Source organism: Ahaetulla prasina, chromosome 2, assembly GCF_028640845.1.
Source record: "Ahaetulla prasina isolate Xishuangbanna chromosome 2, ASM2864084v1, whole genome shotgun sequence".
Taxonomy (NCBI): Eukaryota; Metazoa; Chordata; class Lepidosauria; order Squamata; family Colubridae; genus Ahaetulla; species Ahaetulla prasina.
In genome coordinates, this window is record NC_080540.1 from 265,843,723 (window position 1) to 265,864,425 (window position 20,703).

General features: G+C 42.7%; 1 protein-coding gene across 1 annotated transcript in view; it reads left to right on the forward strand.

Moving 5' to 3' along the window:
- The window catches only part of EDIL3 (EGF like repeats and discoidin domains 3), a 290,594-nt gene that overhangs the window by 167,696 nt on the left and 102,195 nt on the right, over positions 1-20,703 (forward strand). The window contains exon 3 of the mRNA XM_058171246.1: positions 11,109-11,237. Within this exon, the coding sequence (XP_058027229.1) occupies positions 11,109-11,237 (129 nt within the window). The remainder of the gene's footprint in view (positions 1-11,108; positions 11,238-20,703) is intronic.

The window sequence follows — 20,703 nt, forward strand, 5'->3', positions numbered from 1 at the left end:
ATTTCTAAAATCATGTAAAAATTCTTGGTCAAAGCTGCTATTATACATTAAAAAATTATAACTTATAAACAGATGGTTTTTTTTATTATATTAGGACAAGAAATTCAATGATTTATATTAAAGTACTCATCCCAAAAACCCTAATCTATATGAGCCCAGGTCTTGGGTACATTCCCAACTGTGTCTCCCAAAGTTGCCACAAAAATTGTAATTTTTAATATGACAGAAGATGAATATATAAAGTACCTAAGGTGCTAGCCTAACAATACTCATAATTAATTTTAAACAACCTTACAGTTTGTCCTTTTTAAGGTGAGAACCTGATTTGCTACTTATAAAGGCCAAGTGAGACCTACAATTGTTGTGCATTATTGGTGTATATTCATTTATTTGTCTATTTGTTTGTTTATTTGCCACCTATCTCACCTAGCTACTCTAGACAGCTTTAATGAGTTTAATTAATTGTGGGTTTTTTTTAATTTGCATCTTTGCATCACCTTTGCATCTTCCTTATTAATCAAAAGGAAAAAATGAAAAAGTTTGTAAACAGAAGTAAAATAATAAAACAATAAAGCAGGCAATGATAAAAGAACACAGTGAGAATAAATACATCAATATTAAGATGATTTTAAAAGATAAAAGGGAGATAAAATGAATGACTGACAGGCTCTGAACACCCTGTTAGGCATGTAAGAATCTATAGAGCATGGGAATACCTAATACAAATTTTTTTCAGATTATCCTATTAAAACAAACATTTAATGAAAAGGAAAAGCTGTCTCTCATAGGTGAGATTATTGGTAATGCTAATTTATTTGCAAGCAAGCCTTGGGCCTCGAAAAAAGAAATCTGAAGCGGAGTTTCCTGATTGAATTTATCATTTGTTATATTCTAATAAAAAAGAGGCTTAAATCTAAGGAATAAACAAATCTGTTAAGTTTGATTTCATTTGGTTTTTCATGGCAAAGCATAGTTTTAAAAACAGTTTGCTTATTTATATTGCCTCTTTCAACACATTTTTCATGATATACACATTTCTAAAGTAATTTGCCTTTCACAATTCCCAATTTCTCCTAAAATGCTCTTTCTCCCCACACCCCCAAATCTGAAAGATTGACAAGCTATCCATGAATAGATTGATGTAATCCTTATGACAAATAGTACATGCAAACGTTCTCAGACTGTTACATTCTTAGAACTGTAAATTTTGTATTAGTTAGGAAAAAAATATCTGCTATATTTGGGCAATGCCATCTATAGAAACATATAAGGTAGGATTACAGAAGCATGATGCTAATAAAGCAATTACTTATTAGCTTTCTTTATCTGGCTGATAGATTCTCCCAATCAAAATAGACTCTGGTTCTATTGCAAAAATTAAAATTAAAAAAACCCATAATTAATCAAAATCATTAAAATGTAGCACAATAATACAATCAGCACTAATACAATCAGTTCAGTGGTGGGTTGCTCCCGGTTTGATCTGGTTCTTGCGAACCAGTAGTAAAAGCGATGGGAGGCTCTGTCCACCCACCCAGATGTCATCACAAATGATATGTGCAAGCACAGAAGCATGCGCATGTGCAGAAACGTGCACATGCGTGCGCGCTGCCATTGCGAACCAGTAGTAAAGATAAGTAGAACTCACCCCTGAATCAGTTGGTGGGCAACAATCAAACCAAAAGCCCAGAAAGCCTTTTGAAAAAATGATTGTCAGGGTCTTTCAGATTGCAAGAATGGTTGGATCCCAGTATACCATATATTTAAAGTATGGGGACTACTACTGAAAAGGCCTAGAATGGATGTCCCTTTTAAATTTAAAGAATTCCTATAATATCCCAGGAAAATGCATGTGTGTGGGGGGGGGGGTTGTTCAGAAAAATGGTAAATCCTATATCCTGGGCTGTGGTGGCTCAGTGGTTAGACTGCAGTATTGCAGGTGAACTTTGCTGATCGCCAGCAGTTCAATTCTCATTGGCTCACTGTTGACTCAGCCTTCCATCCTTCTGACCTTAGTAAAATGTAGGACCCAGATCATTGAGGGCAGTATGCTGACTCTGTAAACCTCTTAGAGAGGGCTGTAAATCTAAGCGCTATTGCTATTGATATGTTGGGAACTAGCATGTGGAAAACTATAAATGAACATTCACTCATAATATTAATGTTGATATATTGCTTTATATTTAAAGAGAGAGAGAGGTTCATTTGGAATTTAATATACAGGTAAGGTAGCCTTTTGATTAATCTGTAGCAGCAGCTAATAGTCCTGTCCTTTCCATTCTAATTCATTTTCTTCATTGATCTATATTCAAGCATTATCTAGCAATGTGTACAGTGGAGAAGCAGTTCCTTTCAATTTTAACTTAATGCTATAAAAACTGCCGATATAATGCAAATGCTACATCTTTTTCCTGTTTCTGCAATGCCATTTTTACCTTTTAATAATATTTAAATGTGACTTATTCCTGTTTAGATGATTTACAAACCTTCATACAAGATTAGATGTATGATGTCTTTCCATATTTATACATATTGTGTTTCCCTGAAAATACAACCTACCCCAAAAACAAGTCCTAACCCAATTTTCAGGCCTGCGTCTAATATAAGCCCTACCCCAAAAATAAGTCCCAGTTAAGCCCCAATCACCATCTGGTTTTAGGAGGTGGGGTGAGGCACAAGTATAAAAATTAAGATAGGGCGGAGGGGCAGCTGCCCCATGCACCCTGCCCCTGCCTCAGTCAGGCCTCCCAAGCCCTAACACCTGTCATGCCACTGCCTGACTTCTTCTGCAGCTGCTTTCAGCCGCTCGTAACTGGACACCATGTGGCACATCACGCTGATGCCACCACTTGCCCCAGAATACTACAAGGCTTGTCAAGTGGCAGCACTGGCGCAACAAGCCTTTCAGTGTCATGATGCAAGCAGCAGCATCGGTGTGATGAGCCACGCAGTGTCTAGCCACAAGCAGCCACAAGTGGCTACAGAAGAATTCGGGCAGCAGCACAGCAGGTATCAGGGCACAGAAGGCCTTGCTGTGGGGGTCCTAAGGTAAGCTGGTAAGACCCCCCCCCAAAAAAAAATAAGACCTGGTGCTTATTTGGGGGGTGAAAAATAAGGGAAACATGGTATTTCTATACTTTATATGTTTCTTTGACAGTGAATTTTAACAATGCTGAATTCTGAATCAATGCACTTGAAGTATCTATAGTCTTTTTATAAAGAAAATTGCAAACCATTTTAGATTATGAAAAATGCAATTCTTGAACATTCCAGTCATTTTACTTAACAATATACTGGTAAGAAATATTTATAACAATTAGAGATTTTAAATAAACTTTTAAAAAAACTTCTGATTTTCAGAGAATAAGGCTTAATTTTCTAAACAGAGAACATAAGCCACCCAGAGTCATTGCCAGAGATAGGTAGCCATAGAAATTGAATGAATGAATAAATAAATAAATAAATAAATAAATAAATAAATAAATAATGGGTGTTATTGAGGGTTCCTTCCATATGTTTTCAAGCATGCAATCACTTTGTAAAAATCTAATACTATTGATTGCCAAAATATTCCAGCTAAAGTCATGTTTTATCATTAAGCATAACTGGGGAAATGTAAATGTTAAATTTAACACAAGTTTGGCATAGCAGTTAAGGTGCTGGGCTAGAAACTGGAAGAGTGTATGTCACTGTCCTCCTTTAGGCATGATGACATTTTGATGAAGAAGAAGGTTATAAAGAGAATAGGATTAAATAGGGAATGTTTTTCATGAAAGGTTACTGAATATAGTAAGAGCAATAAGAGCAATAGATGATAAAAGAAATGCATGGATGAGAGCCATGAAATTTTCCTTTGGTTACTCAATATATTTATAAATAAATATTCATCCACTGCTCTGGTGACATTAGAAATAAGGTGGTTAGAGATATGAATGAAGATATACTTTTGTATGCAGAAAACATTGCCTTATTTGCTGACTATCTGAATAATTTATTGCAAGTGCTGGCTAGAGGAATAGAGATCTGAAAATTAATGATATATGAAGCCAATAGTGCTTGGCAGAAAAAACAGATAATTACAGATAGATAGATAGATAGATAGATAGATAGATAGATAGATAGATAGATAGATAGATAGATAGATAGATAGATAGATAGATAGATAGGCAGGCAAGCAGGCAGGCAGGCAGACAAGCAGACATAAAGCAAGTTGAAGAATTTGACCATATTTATAGAAAGTTTACTATAGATGATAAAACAGAATAAGATCTCCTTCTATACAGCCATGGTGTCCTGATTCCAGTAGCAGAATAAAAGTTTCCAAATCTCCTGGAGCTTTTTTCTTTATATAGGGAACGAATGCTTGCTTATTTGGTTGCACATTAGGAAAGGGAATTCCTTAGAATTTAACTCAATAGCATGTAGATGCTTTTCAGAAAATAAAGAAATCGCAAATGTCAAATTCTGTGCTGCCTCTAGCGATTTACACTTCATGTTATAGAGTGGAAAATATGCTTAGCTACAAAATTGCCAGGTGGTACTGCTGCATCAATTACTTACTAATTCCACACTGGATTATGCACCAGTTATTAAAAAATAGAGTGCAATTGTTCAGTATTCATCCCTTTGAAATTTATACTGATCATAACTTTGTTTTAAATCTCACTTTTTTAAAACAAAAGGAAATTTAATTACGCATTGGCTTTGAAAGTTGAAGAATATGGAGAGTTAGATTAATGCATTATTGCTGTGTTTTGCCCACACAAGTTAGATAAGCCTCAAATTAAGTGGCCAGCTCAATGTAGCTTTATGATACAGAGGAAACGTCTATATTTTTTATGTTCTCCCTCTGTTTATCAATCCCTTCAGTTTGAATTTTCCCAATTCTTTTTTTCAAAACTTTAGCCTTGGAACAGGTCATTCTTTTTTTTTTATTCAAGAGGAAACAAACTTTTCTACCTAGAGAGAAGTTCATCAATGTAGACAATTATGCTTGAAATGTGGTGATCCCTTCTCTTACATTATTTACTTACTTAAAAAGGGAAGGGGCTGTTTAGCTTTTTTAAAATAATTCTTGAATAGGGCTAAGATCAATTTAATTCAATGTTTTTCAAACTAAGCAACATTAAGATGTGTTGAATTTAACTCTCAGAATTTCTTAGCCAGCATGGAACATATCTTAAAGTTGGCAAGTTTGAAACATATTTATTTAATTGCATTCTAAAATTTTAGATCAGTATTGTTAGATTCGGGCAATAACGAGGCAGGAGACCAGGATAGTGACAACAGCTCTTTACTATATGGTGAACCCAGCAACCAGTGCCCGGGAAAACCTCTCCTTATATACAGTTTAGCCGGTGGCTTCAACCAATCAGCAACGTGCTTTTTTCCCGCCAAAACTTTTAAAGATACATTACACTCCTTCCCTCCCAGAAAACACTTTACCACTATTTACATATTATTTACATCTTATTTTTCGACGTAATCACGCAAGTAGACTGGGCGTCTCCTGACCCTTTCAGACCTGCGCAATTCATTCTCTGGGAGTGAGTCGAGCTGGCCGGAGGGACTGTTTGTTCCTCTCAGCTCCTCCTCTAGGCCGTCCGGCCCTGGATTATTTGCAGAGTCTTCCCTACTGTCTTCAGGATGAACCAGTTGGCGTCGCTGGACCTCCCGGCATTCAGATAAGTCCCGCGTTAGCCCCGGGTTTGAGTCAGCTGTGGATTCCCACATTGAATAGTCAGGGCATGTTTTGTCTGGTTCTGTGTTACCTGTTATGCGTTTTCTTATCTGGTCTATGTGGCGCTTCCATACCCGGCCATCCCCCAACTCTATTAGATATGACTTTGGTCCTGTTATTTCTAGGATTGTTCCTGCTAGCCAGGTCGGGCCCTCGCTGTAGTTGTGTGCCCATACTAGGTCGCCTGTTGCCATCTCTCTTGTTTTACCGTGTCCCCCTTTGTAACCGTCTGGTGTGTAGTTTGGGTTTAAACGGTCTAGTGGGCACCTAAGCTTCCGACCCATTAATAGTTCGGCCGGGCTGCGGCCAGTTGTGACACAGGGGGTTCTGTGTTGGACTGCTAGGAATGTATCGATTTTTGTTTGCCAATCGCCTGGCTTGATTCTGGACAATGCTTCCTTTGCGCTTCGAACGAAACATTCTGCAAGGCCGTTCATCGCAGGGTGGAAAGGCGCCGAGAGGACATGCCGGATGCCCTCCTCTGCCAAGTACCCCTCAAACTGGGTTGCCGTGAATTGCGGGCCGTTATCGGAGACTAAAGTGTCAGGCAACCCATGGGTTACAAAGAGGTGCCGTAGGACTGAGATCACGGCCTCGGCTGTCATGGATCTCATGAGAATGATTTCCAGCCATTTGGAGTAGGCATCGACTACTACCAGGAAGGTTTGGCCATGGAAGGGGCCTGCAAAATCGATATGGATCCTAGACCAGGGGCCCTGGGGTCTCTCCCATTCCCGAATCGGGGCCGTTGGGGGTAGCGGTCTGGACTCCTGGCAGGCCTGGCATTTCCCTACCCTTTCAGCAATTTCTGAGTCCATTAAGGGCCACCACACATAGCTTCTCGCTAGACCCTTCATCCTTACGATCCCTGGGTGACCTTCGTGAAGGAGATCCAATACCTTTTTCCTCAGTTTCTCCGGGATCACCACTCGATCCCCCCATAGCAGGCACCCCCCTTGAGCCGAGAGCTCCCCACGTTTTTTTACAAACTCTTTAAAACGCTCGCCCGGCGCAGCGGGCCAACCTCTTTGTACCCAACCAATTACAGTTCTTATTGTAATGTCCTTATACGAAGCCCGAGCCACCTCTTTGGATGTGACTGGGCCAGAGTCCAAAGAGTCAATTAGCAGAATTGGTATCCCCGGAGTGGGGTCTTCGATAGTCTCTGGTAACGGGCATCTGCTCAGGGCGTCTGCATGCCCTAATTCCTTTCCTGGCCGGTGTAGTAATTTGTAAGAGTACGCTGCCAGGAAGATAGTCCATCGGGTCAGTCTTGGCGAAAGTGCCACGGGCGTTGGGCGGTCGCCTGCCAGCAGACCTAGCAAAGGTCTATGGTCCGTGATGATTTCAAAATCACGACCGAATACATACTCATGGAATTTCTTTACTCCTGAGACTATAGCCAAGGCTTCTTTATCAAGCTGGCTATAATTCCTTTCAGTGAATGACATGGTTCGGGAGTAGTATGCAATAGGGGCTTCTGTGCCATTTGGTAACCTGTGGCTGAGCACAGCCCCCACCCCATAGGGGGATGCATCGCAACTTAACACTAATGGCAGCGTGCCATTGTATTGGATAAGGAGGCTATCACTCGTTAGGAGATTCTTTACCCCTTCAAATGCCCTAGCTTCCGCCTTTCCCCAAGACCATGCAGCCGTCTTTGCCAGTAATTTATGCAGCGGCTCGGCTACTGTTGCCTTATTCTTTAAGAATACTGCGTAGAAGTTGATCAGACCTAAGAATGCCTGTAACTCCGTTTTGTTCTTTGGAACCGGGGCCTTCCTAATGGCCCGTACCTTGCTCTCAGTGGGGTGAATCCCTTCCCTGTCTATCCGGTAGCCCAGGAATTCCACAGACTCAACCCCGATCTGGCATTTGTTTAGTTTAACCGTGAGACCCGCAGACCGGAAAATGCCCAAAACTTTTCGCAGCCTTACCCCTAATTCCTCTAGGTTTTCAGTGGATACCAGTACATCGTCAAAGTATGGTACCACGCCTGGTAGGCCCTGCAATAGCCGCTCCATTAGGTTCTGAAATAACCCTGGAGCCACACTAACCCCAAACTGTAATCGGGTACACTTGAAAGCCCCTCTGTGGATCACGATTGTCTGTGCTTCGGCTGTGCTGCTATCTACGGGCAGCTGTTGATAGGCTTGGGCCAAGTCTAGCTTGGCAAAAACTTGCCCTTGCCCCATTGAGTGCAGTAGGTGCTGTACCACCGGGACGGGGTAAGCACTCTTTTGCAACGCTTTGTTAAGCGTTGCCTTGTAGTCAGCGCAAATCCGGACCGATCCGTCCGGTTTGACTGGGGTGACTATAGGGGTCTCCCACTTAGCATGGTCAACTGGCACTAGAATTCCCTGGTTTACTAGCTTGTCCAGTTCCCGGTCAATCCTGGGCTTTAGGGCGAACGGGACCCTCCTAGCCTTTAGACGGATAGGGGCAACTTGGGGGTCTATGTTAAAAGAGATAGGGGTCCCCGTGTACTTGCCCAGGCAGTCTCTGAAAACGTCCCCAAATTCTTTCACGAGTGCGTCTTTGAGGTCGACTTCGTTTCTGAAGATTCCAGTCACTCCCATGCCCAATGCTCGGAACCAGTCCAGTCCCAACAAGCTTGGCAGGGTCCCATCGACGATGGTGATGGGCAGAGTTTTCTTGTATTGTCCATACTCGACGTGGACGGACGTTACCCCTCGGACGGGGATGCGATTCCCCTGGTAGTCTTGTACCTTTAATTTCTGTGGTTGCAGTTTGCGCTTTGCGATGGCGGGTAAGGCTCTCACGAGAGTGTCCCAGGACATGATCGTGATCGATGAGCCGGTGTCCACCTCCAATCGGCACGGCACCCCCTCAATCTTTGCCTTTGTAAAGATTTTTTTTTCTAGGCGAGTTGATGCGTGACCCACTCTCACGACAGTCTGATTCAACTTCGCGCCTTTTTTAAACTGACCACTCGCGGGCCGCTTCGCCATTCCCGCGCTCTGATTGGCCGGTTTGAATTTTTGGCGGGAAGGTTGGGGAGCTCGACAGACTTGTGCTAGGTGCCCCTTCTTTCGCATCGCCGACAAGTTGCATCTTTAAATCTGCATTGTTGTCGTTGGTGTTGCCCTCCGCAACTCGCGCAGTCGCCCCGGTCGTCTTTCTCCGGCCTCCCGGTGTGGAAGACTCCTTCCTCCTCCTCACCGTCCGATTCGGCCTGGACCTTTTCATTGTGGACCGGGGTTGATTTCGCACCAGCCGTTGGTGCGACCTGCTTTTGTAGGGTTTCCGCCGCTTGGGTAGACATCTCGTGAGCCCTGGCTTCGTCCAAGGCGTTTGCCAGCGTTAGGTTGCTTTTAGACAGCAGCCGCCTCCGCAAACGGATGTCCCTGACCCCGCGGATGAGTTGCTCCAGCAATGCCTCGTCCAAGTCTCGGTACTCGCAATGTTTTGAGGCTTTCCTCAGGGCGGCCATGTATGCGCTGATGGACTCGCCTTCTTGCTGTCTGCGCTCCCCGAATTCGAACCGTTGCACATACTTGGATGGCATTGGTGCAAAATGGGCTTTTAGTAAAGTCTGCAGAGTTTGCCACGGTACCGACTGTACCGTTGTTGGCTCAGCCAGGGATTCTGCGGTGTCGAAAACTTCTGGACCGCAGTGGCTCAGGAAATAGCTCGTTTCCTGTTGTCTGAAACTCCTTGAAGTTCGTTCGCCTCGAGGAAACACTCGAAGCGAGCCATGTATGACCCCCATTTTTTCTTAGCTGGGTCGAATGGCGCTGGCGGTGTGTAGCCGGACATCGCTGCTTTCCGCCCTTGTTTTGCTGGGTTCGCGTCTTCCTGGTGAGTTCAGCTCTTTTCCTGGCGCTCTTAGCCTCGAGATCCCACCTTCGTCGCCAGTGTTAGATTCGGGCAATAACGAGGCAGGAGACCAGGATAGTGACAACAGCTCTTTACTATATGGTGAACCCAGCAACCAGTGCCCGGGAAAACCTCTCCTTATATACAGTTTAGCCGGTGGCTTCAACCAATCAGCAACGTGCTTTTTTCCCGCCAAAACTTTTAAAGATACATTACAAGTATCTCTTTCCTGCCTTGGCATTCTGTTGATTACCAAGATATGTATATTGTAGCATTCTAGATTTTTCAAATTGTATCTCCCAGCATCTCCTACCATTGATGATACTCCAATGCATGCTATGTATTATTATTAGGCAACATCTAAAGCAGGGATGAAATGCTACCGGTTAGGACCAGTTCTCCTGAACCGGTAGTAAAAAATGCTACCGGTTCAGGAGAATCGGTATTTCCGATGATCAGGTGGGTGACGATCTGCTGTGATGCACGATATATATTAGCTAGAATTGATGGATTTCCTGCTTTCTACTAATCTAAATCATGTGGCACAGCGGAATTCCCACCCCCCTTGCTGTTCTACTTACTTTTGCAGACTCGGAAGGCTTCAAAATGTTCCTTTTTTAGCACTGTGCAGGTGTGCCTCAGGTGCGTATGCATGCGCAAAGTGCACACTCAGTAGCAGACTCACAGAACCAATAGCAGACTTCAGAGGATTTCACCACTGATCTAAAGAGACATAGCTTACCTATCCCTGTTAATTACTTTAATTATATTGTATTAACATATGATAATACAGATCCTTCATCATCTGTTCCCAACCTTCATCAGCCATTTCAAAATTTTCATTAGGGTTTGTTTGTTTTTTTCCACAGTCGAATGGATGTCTTTAACCTACAGTTATGCCACAGGTAGAATAATTTGTTTTAGTAAACTGCTTAATCTAAACCTACAACAGAAGCATATTTAGCCTAAAGCCCATGGATTTCCTATTCAGTTCTTTATCTAATTCAATTGGGTATGTTTATACTATATCCTTGGGGTTATAGCCAGAATTTTGGCTTTATCTAACTGCAAGATTAAGTAAAGCCATCAAAATCTGGCTGTTTCAAACAGGCCTTCGGGGATGATACATTATGGGGTGAATCCTTTCAGCAGTAGCAATGTTATATTAAAAAATTGCATTTTGATAAAATAGAAGGTTTTTATGAATTTCATCCAAGGCATTGGGGAATTTCCCAGCCTTGAAAGTGGCCATGCTCACTTCCTGATCTAAAAAAAAGTGGAATTTCTCAAATGCCTTTCAGATAAAGTAAGTGTCAATCAGAGGTCTGTTTTCTATCTATGAAAAGGTTCTCCTTTGATTAAAAAAGTAATCAAATACACTGGGATAGTTGAAAAATATATCAACAAAAATATGGCACAGAACATTGATCAATTTGTCTTAAAAGCTTATTAGTGTATGAGTGAATTAGAATTACAAGAGGGTTGGGTTTTTCAGTATTTCATTTGTGTTTTTAAAACTTTCTTTCAGGGCCATGTCTTCCTAATCCCTGCCATAACGGTGGAACATGTGAAATCAGTGAAGCCTACCGAGGAGACACGTTCATAGGCTATATCTGCAAATGTCCAGTTGGATTTAATGGAATACACTGCCAGCACAGTAAGTTTTAACATGGTACTTACATTTCCTACTTAATGAAGAAATATCTAGAACAGGGGTCTCCAACCTTGGCAATTTTAAGACTTGTGGATTTCAACTCCCAGAATTCCTCAGCCAGCAAAACTGGCTGAGGAGTTCTGGGAGTTGTAGTCCACAAGTCTTAAAGTTGCCAAGGTTGGAGACCCCGAATCTAGAACTGCTATTCTGCATAGTTATCCAAATACTGCATGTGTTTGACTCAGCAGATCTACTTGGCTGTAACTGTGGATGTGTCTGAGCATCAGAATCTTTACTGGACACTTCCACAAGATTATTATCTTTCTATTTTTATTGCAATTCCAGTCAGAATCTTCATGCTTGAGTCTTTTCCATAAAATAAAGATAAGATTCTTTTTCTTTCTTTCTCTCTCTTTCTTTTTCTCTTTCTTTCTTTCTTTCTTTCATTTTCTCTCTTTCTTTCTGTGTCTTTCTTTCTGTGTCTGTCTGTCTTTCTTTCTTTCATCAGAAAATAGAATATTTCCTTTAAAGCTCAAGGCTTTATCTTGATGTTGTCAGCAGTTCATTTAGTTAATGATGACTGGAGATAAAAAAGGATTGTTAAAAAGTAGATATTTATGCTAATAGGTTTCCTATATTCTCTATTTCTGCTCATTTTAAAACTTACCCAAGACAGGTGCTGTTAGCCATGTTATTTAATTCAATAGGAAGTCTTTCCTGAGGGTTTTATTAATAGATGTTCTGGATTTTTCTACCATTAGTTAAATGCACAGCATCATTTCTATCTAAAATGTATTACAGCCAGTCAGGAAAAGTAAATTATGAATTGAAGAATTTTATTTTACTTTTTCTCCTTACTCTGGAATTAAACAAACGAATTCTTTGCATCTGCCTTCACACAAAAAGAAAAACAATTGTCCAACCTATCAAAAGCAGTACCCTAGGAGACAGAATCAGAATGCAAGTCAAAATTAGGTGAGAAAAATCTTGAGAACACCTATTCATTCTAGATGAGTTCAAATTACCAGGATCTGATGAATTACATCCCAGGGTTCTGAAGGAGCTGACAGACCTGATCTTGAAACTATTGAAAAAAATATTTTAAAGCTTCTGGAGCATCAGGGAAATATCAGAGGAAAAAAGTTTATGTCTCCAATCTACAAAAAAAGGGGGGAGAGGAGGAAATCCAGGGAATTACAGACCAAGCAGCTTGACATCAATATCTAGGAAAAATCCTGAAAAAGATAATGAAACAATACATTTGTGAGCACCTAAAAATGAACAAGACAATTACTAGAAGCCAGAATGAGTTTGTCAACAACAGATCATGTCAGGCAAACCTTATTGCATTATTTGACAAAGTGGCTAAATTGGTGGCTAAGGAAAATTCTGTGGACATAATAAGCTTGAACTTCAGTACGGCATGACTATTATGTGACTTGGCATGATGTTTCTTATCAGGTAGCTGTCATTCTCTGATTTTGATATACTGTTTTCCTATGAGTTGCTGCATGGCAATTTTTATTCCTGGTAGCTGGTATCCACATCTGCTCTAATGTTTTTTTTGTTTTTGTTTTTGTTTTCACCCTCATCTGTATGTCTGAATTTTTCCTCAGGTGGAAATTCCATTCATCTATTTTCTCCCAAGATTTTATTTCTTATAAAATTTAAAAAGGCAAAATATGATCTGGAGCAATTTTAGGCATGGATATAGCACTTGTCAGAAACACCTTCAGCCAAATGCATATTTTCCCAAGATTGAGTGGTTTTTGCCACATGAGCCTAGGGGAAAATATGCTTAAAATAGGCTACTTAATAATTTCAAACAGAAATCTGCAACGAAGTGTGAAAAAGAATACCAGAATGAACTTTACTACTTTAGCCAAAACTATACAACTGAACTTGTAGACTTTCTAAACATTTCTAGAGTATAAGTAATTCAAGTATTTAACTTTACCACCCTATTAAACTTTGTTTTACTATTAAATTTTTCTGTATCCATTTTTTCTTGGAAATATAGACATTTAGAGAGAATAAAAAAAGCTAAGAAGCAAATAAAAAGACCAGAATACATTGTCTCAAGCAGTCAATACCCTGATCAACAGGGATTAACACTAGACAAACAATCAAGGAGAAACTAATATCCTAATCAAGGAAGTACCAAGGAGAAACTACTTTCCAACAACAACAACAAAATTAAAGACCAAGTTATTGCATATAAATAGAGAGCAAAATCCAGTCACCTGTACTGATGATGTTATTTTGTGGGGCAATGAAACATATACAAGCAAACAACTAAATTCAGAGGGCTCTGAGGCCTCCATACTTCAGGCCTGAGCTCAGATATTCTCTTTTATTGGAATAGATTTTAGTGCTGTACAGAGAACAACGTGGCAGTTAAGAAAAAAAAACTGCCTTCCAAAACGTCAGGGACATGGAAGTTGGAGGTTCTCTAGGGAGCTCAGGCATCAGCACAAAATCCATGCCCATGGTTATCTGAAACAGAGTTAACTCCATGCTACTGTGTACTGCATTATTATATGTCACTTCTGTAAATGGTAACAACTCCACCCAGTTCTCCTGCTGGTAGTTAACATAACACCTAATGTACTGTTCCACCATCACATTCAATTTTTCAGCGGCTCCGTTAGTGGCCGGATAGAAGGCGGAGCTAAGTTTCTGGGATGACGCAATGAACCACAGGAACTCCCTCCAGAACTTAGCAGTAAACTGGACTCTGCGATCGATATTATTCTCCTTGGAATTCCATGTAGTCTGTAAATATGCCTCACAAACAGTTTTGCCAACCTCCTTGCCGAAGGTAACCCACTGCAGGCGGTGAAGTGGGCCTGTTTGGAAAATAAATCAACGACCATCCAAATCACTCTATTCCTCCGCTGACAGGGAGCTCAACGATGAAATCCACTCTCCTCCCAGGGCCTCGTGGGTTCGGCCTACCCCCCAAGTTCAGCAGTAAATCATTTATTTATTTATTTATTTGTTTGTTTGTTTGTTTGTTTGTTTGTTCATAGGGCATTCCCAGATAAAGGACTTCTAAGGCTGCCTTTTCTATCTTAATTGATTTTTAAGAAATAAAGGTGTTAGATTCGGGCAATAACGAGGCAGGAGACCAGATGAGTAACAACAGCTCTTTACTATATGGTGAACCCAGCAACCGCAAACGGTAAAAACCCCTCCTTATATACAGTTCAGCTGGAGGCTATCAGCCAATTAGCAACGTGCTATTTCCCGCTCTATTTTCCCTCCAAAACCCTTAAAGATACATTACACCTCCCTCCCAGAAAACTTTTACCCTATTTACATAAAATGAATAATTATTTTTCAACGTAGTCACGTAAGTACGCAGGGCGTCTCCTAACTCTTTCGGACCTGCGCAGTTCATTATCTGGGAGTGAGTCGAGCTGGCCGGAGGGACTGTTCGTTCCTCTCAGCTCCTCCTCCAGGCCATCCGGCCTTGGATTACTTGCAGAGTCGTTCCTGCTTTCCTTCGGAGGGACCGGTTGGTGTCGCTGGAACTCAGATAAGTCCTGCGGTTTGCTCGGGTTTGAGTCAGCCGTGGACTCAATTATTGGATAGTCAGGGCCTGTTTCGTCTGTTTCTAGACTGGTGGCTATTCTTTTCCTTAATTGGTCTATGTGGCGTTTCCAAACCCGGCCATCCTCTATTTCTACGAGATATGATTTGGGCCCGGTTGTTTCTAGGATTGTTCCCTTTTTCCAGCTTGGGCCTTCACCATAATTGTGTGCCCATACGGAACTCCCTACTGTCAATTCTCTTGTTTTGCCCGGTGTTGTTTTGTACCCGTCTGGTGTGTAGTTCGGGTTTAACCGGTCTAACGGGCATCTAAGCTTTCTCCCCATCAGTAGCTCTGCTGGGCTGCGGCCAGTCGCTACACAAGGGGTTCTGTGTTGTACCGCTAAGAAGGTGTCAATTTTTAATTGCCAATCCCCGGGTCTGATTCTGGACAATGCCTCTTTTGCGCTCCGGACGAAACGCTCTGCAAGGCCGTTCGTCGCAGGGTGGAAAGGCGCCGAGAGGACATGTCGGATGCCCTCCTCCGCCAAGTACCCCTCAAAAAGGGTCGCCGTGAACTGTGGCCTGTTGTCTGAAACGAGTGTGTCTGGTAACCCGTGTGTTACAAAAAGGTGCCGCAGGACTGAAATTACAGCCTCTGCGGTCATGGATTTCATTAGAATGATTTCCAGCCATTTGGAAAATGCGTCTACCACCACTAAGAATGTTTGGCCGTGGAACGGGCCGGCAAAGTCGATATGGATTCGGGACCATGGGCCCTGGGGTTTCTCCCACTCTCGGATTGGGGCCGTTGGTGGTAGTGGTCTGGATTCCTGGCATGCTTGGCATTTCCCAACCCTATCGCTAATTTCCATGTCCATCAAGGGCCACCACACATAGCTCCTGGCTAAACCCTTCATTCTCACGATCCCAGGATGGCCTTCGTGCAGAAGTTCCAGAACTTTTTTCCGCAATTTCTCTGGGACTACCACCCTATCCCCCCAGAGCAGACACCCCCCTTGCACCGACAATTCCTCGCGCTTTTTTACAAATTCCCTAAAACGCTCACCCGGCGCAGCGGGCCATCCTCTTTGCACCCAACCCATTACAGTCCTTAATGTAATGTCCTTGTAAGAAGCCCGAGCCACCTCCTTGGAAGTGACTGGACCAGAGTCCAAAGAGTCAATTAACAAGACGGGTGTGCCCGGAGTGGGGTCTTCGATAGTCGCTGGTAAAGGGCATCTGCTCAAGGCGTCTGCATGCCCTAACTCCTTTCCTGGCCGATGTAGCAGTTTGTACGAATATGCAGCCAGAAAGATAGTCCATCGGGTCAATCTGGGCGAAAGTGCCACGGGCGTTGGGCGGTCGCCCGCCAGCAACCCTAGCAAGGGTCTATGGTCTGTGACGATTTCGAAGTCGCGACCGAAAACATATTCATGGAACTTCTTTACCCCGGAGACTATGGCCAAGGCTTCCCTATCCAACTGACTATAGTTCCTTTCAGCTGAGGACATTGTTCGGGAGTAAAACGCTATAGGGGCTTCTGTGCCATTTGGCAGCCTGTGGCTGAGCACAGCCCCCACCCCGTAGGGGGATGCATCACAAACTAGCACCAATGGTAGTGTGCTATTGTATTGTATCAATAGGCTATCGCTAGACAGGAGGTTTTTTATTGCTTCGAATGCTCTAGCTTCCGCCTTTCCCCAAGACCATGCAGCATTTTTTCCTAGTAATTTGTGTAGCGGCTCGGCTATGGTAGCCTTGTTTTTTAAAAAGACCGCGTAAAAATTTACCAGACCCAAAAACGCCTGCAACTCTGTTTTGTTTTGGGGTGCTGGGGCCTTTCTGATTGCCCTAACCTTGCTCTCAGTGGGGTGGATCCCCTCCCTGTCTATCCGGTAGCCCAGGAATTCTACGGATCCTACCCCGATCTGGCACTTGTTTAATTTGACTTTTAAACCGGCGGACCGGAAAATACTTAAAACTTTTCTCAGTCGCACCCCAAGTTCTTCCATATTGTCGGCGGATACCAGTACGTCATCAAAGTACGGTACCACCCCGGGGAGCCCCTGCAGAAGCCGCTCCATTAAATTTTGAAATAATCCTGGTGCCACACTGACCCCAAATTGTAACCTGGTGCATTTGAAAGCACCCCTGTGCGTTACGATTGTTTGAGCTTCGGCCGTGCTGCTATCTACGGGTAACTGTTGATAGGCTTGGGCCAAATCTAGTTTAGCAAAAACCTGCCCCTGCCCTAACGAGTGTAGCAAGTGTTGTACCACAGGGACGGGGTAAGCGCTTTTTTGCAAAGCTTTGTTAAGCGTCGCCTTGTAATCGGCGCAAATCCTGACTGACCCGTCTGGTTTCACTGGGGTGACTATTGGCGTCTCCCACTTCGCATGATCGACTGGCACTAGTATCCCTGGCTTACTAGTTTGTCCAGTTCCCGGTCAATCTTGGGCTTCAGGGCGAAGGAACCTCCTAGCCTTTAAGCGGATAGGGGCAACTTGAGGGTCTAGATTGAAGGAGATAGGGGTCCCTTGTACTTGCCCAGGCAGTCTTTGAAAACGCCTCGAACTCCTTCATGAGTTCGTCCTTGAGGTCGACTTCATTTGGAAGACTCCGGTCACTCCCATGCCCAATGCCGGAACCAGTCTAGTCCCAACAAACTCGGCAGAGTCCCATCGACGATGGTGATGGGCAGAGTTTTTCGAACTGTCCATACTTGACGTGGACGGTCGTCGCCTCGGACAGGGATCCTGTTCCTTGATAGTCCTGCACTCGTAGCTTCTGTGGCCGCAGTTTGCGTTTCGCGATAGCCGCAAGTTTTTTCTAAGTTGCTCCAGGACATGATCGTAATTGAAGATCCAGTGTCCACTTCCATTCGGCACGGCACTCCTTCGATGAGTGTTTTAACAAAGATTTTTTTTTCTAGGCGTGTTGATGCCTGGCCCACTCTCACGGCGGTCTGATTCAACTTCGCGCCTTTTTTCCCTTGACCAATCCCGGGCCGTTTCACGGTTCCCGCGCTTTGATTGGTCGGTTTGAATTTTTGGCGGGAAGGTTGGGGCGCTCGGCAGGCTTTCGCGATGTGCCCTTTTTTTTCACATCGCCGACACGTGGCATCCCTAAATTTGCAATGTTGCCGTTGGTGTTGGCCCCCGCAACTCGCGCATTCGCCCCGGTCTTCCCTCTCCGGCCTCCCGGTGTGGAAGACTTCTTCCTCTTCCTCCTCTTCCGACTCGGCCTGGACTTCCTCGTTGTGGACCGGGGTTGTTTTCGCTGCCGCCCCTGGCGCGACCGGCTTTTGTAGTGTTTCTGCCGCTTGGGTAGACATCTCGTGAGCCCTTGCCTCGTCCAGGGCGATTGCGAGCGTTAGGTTGCTTCTGGACAGCAGCCGCCGTCGCAAACGGATGTCCCTGACCCCGCAAATTAGTTGGTCGAGCAACGCGTCTTCAAGTCTCGGTACTCACAATGGTTCGCGGCTTTCCTCAGTGCTGCCATGTACACACTGATGGACTCGCCCTCTTGCTGCATGCGCTGCCTTAATTCGAACCGTTGAACGAACTTGGAAGGCGTTGGTGCATAGTGGGCTTTCAAAACGGTCTGCAGAGTTTGCCACGGTACCGCCTGTACGGCGTTGGCTCAAGCGATTCCGCGATGTCGAAAACCTCGGGACCGCAGTGACTCAGGAAATACGCCCGTTTCCTGTTGTCCGAGACTCCTTGGAGCTCGTTGGCTTCGAGGAAACACTCGAAGCGAGCCATGTATGACCCCCATTTTTCTTTGGCTGGGTCGAATGGCGCTGGCGGTGTATAGCTGGACATCGTTGCTAACCGCCCTTATTTTGCTGGGTTCGTTCCTGGTGCTCTTTTGCCTCGAGATCCCACCTTCGTCAGCAGTGTTAGATTCGGGCAATAACGAGGCAGGAGACCAGATGAGTAACAACAGCTCTTTACTATATGGTGAACCCAGCAACCGCAAACAGTAAAAACCCCTCCTTATATACAGTTCAGCTGGAGGCTATCAGCCAATTAGCAACGTGCTATTTCCCGCTCTATTTTCCCTCCAAAACCCTTAAAGATACATTACAAAAGGTAAAGGACTAAGTACTGAGGGAAAATGGGTGAATTACAAAAGTAGGCATGGTAACAGTACAATTAAAGTTTTGTCATATTTTTTTAACGAACAATATCAAGGATGAGAATCATATATACAATTTTCATTGTATGAATTATTACTTGTGACAGTAAAATTTGGTTTTTATCAATTTTGTTTAAGTTGATTTGGTCTGATTATTAACTAAAATGATAAAGTGAACAAGTCAATGTCATGCATTCAATTTCAAATAATAGTTGAGATTGCATTATGAATTTTCCATTGTGAATTTTTGGGATGACATATTAGTTTACACATTTTACACAGATATATTAATGTCTTTTGAGTACATACACTACGGTATATAAAATGTATTTAACTTCTCTTTAAAACTGAGGTGACTAAAACTTGTTTCTAGTTTGGCCTTGGTCTAACCTAGGGGTGTCAAACTCGCGTCATCATAACATCATCATGTGATGTATTGGGACTTTTCTCCCCTTCACTAAACCAGGCAGGGGCAGGGGCAGGGCCATCATGTGACACATCAGACCTGCAGACTGCAAGTTTGACACCCCTGGTCTAATTCAGACAAAAAATGATGAGCTCTCTATATGTTGATCAGATATCAGTACAGTTTGGCAAAACTGCTAAATTAAACAAAAGCTTCAACTAAACCCAAACCTTCTGAGATCAGCAAAAAAAATTAAATTAAAAAATGGAGAAAGTTTGCTTAAAACAGACTGCCAGGAGCACTCTGCTCATACAGCTGCTTTTGTTAAATTGCTATCATTACAGAAAAGCATTAAATTATTGTTGTGACATCATAAGTCTGAAAGGAAGAGGGTAATAACTACAGCTTTAAAAAAGATGTTTACCCAGCAAAATGATCATGTTTTTAATAGAATCATTTAAATGGGTAAACAAATCTACAATTATGTAAATTTAAGCTTCATTCATACTTTTGTGCTTAGAAACTATCTACACTTTAATATTTAGATATGTAAATATCTATTTAAATTTAAATATTTAATATTTAGTTGGAATAAAACCAAGTCCAAATATCAAATTGTAGTTACAAAGTTTAATCAACAATAAAATGAAAACATATTTGATTTGTATAGTTTTCGTGGGTGTCCAGAACCTGCTGCTTGTGCTTGTGCATCATGTCTTTGTATGAATGATTAAAATAGTGTGTATCATTGGAACAGTGACATCATAATATATGTGACATTGAACCTCCCTTCCCAACCTTCCCTTTAGTCACCCACAGGCAGAATCATCACAGAATTTTTTACTTTTGTTAAAATTTAAAACAACAACAACATTGTTCTGATGTTTTCTTATCACAATGCACAATACACATAGTCCAGCAATGGCACAATGCTGATTCTATTATTTCACCACACAGCATATTTGGGGCACAGATATAGGGAATCCTCAAAGGTACTACATCATTTTGCACAACACTTCATCTCTGATGATTTCTATCTTTGACAATTCTTGTGTTGAAAAATATCACAGGTCATGTGGGGCAAGAAACCTTGCAGGAATTCAGCCACAACAATACATGAGCAAATAATAGATACAAACTCAAGGTAAACTGCTCCAAACTCGATTGCAGAAAATATGACTTCAGTAACAGAGTGGTCAATGCCTGGAATACACTACCTGACTCTGTAGTTTCTTCCCCAAACCCCCAAAACTTTAATCTTAAACTCTTTACTGTTAACCTCACCCCATTCCTAAGAGGTCTGTAAGGGGTGTGCATAAGTGCACCAGCGTGCCTAACATCCCTGTCCTAATATTCCTTTTTACTTACTCTTTTCATATATTCAAA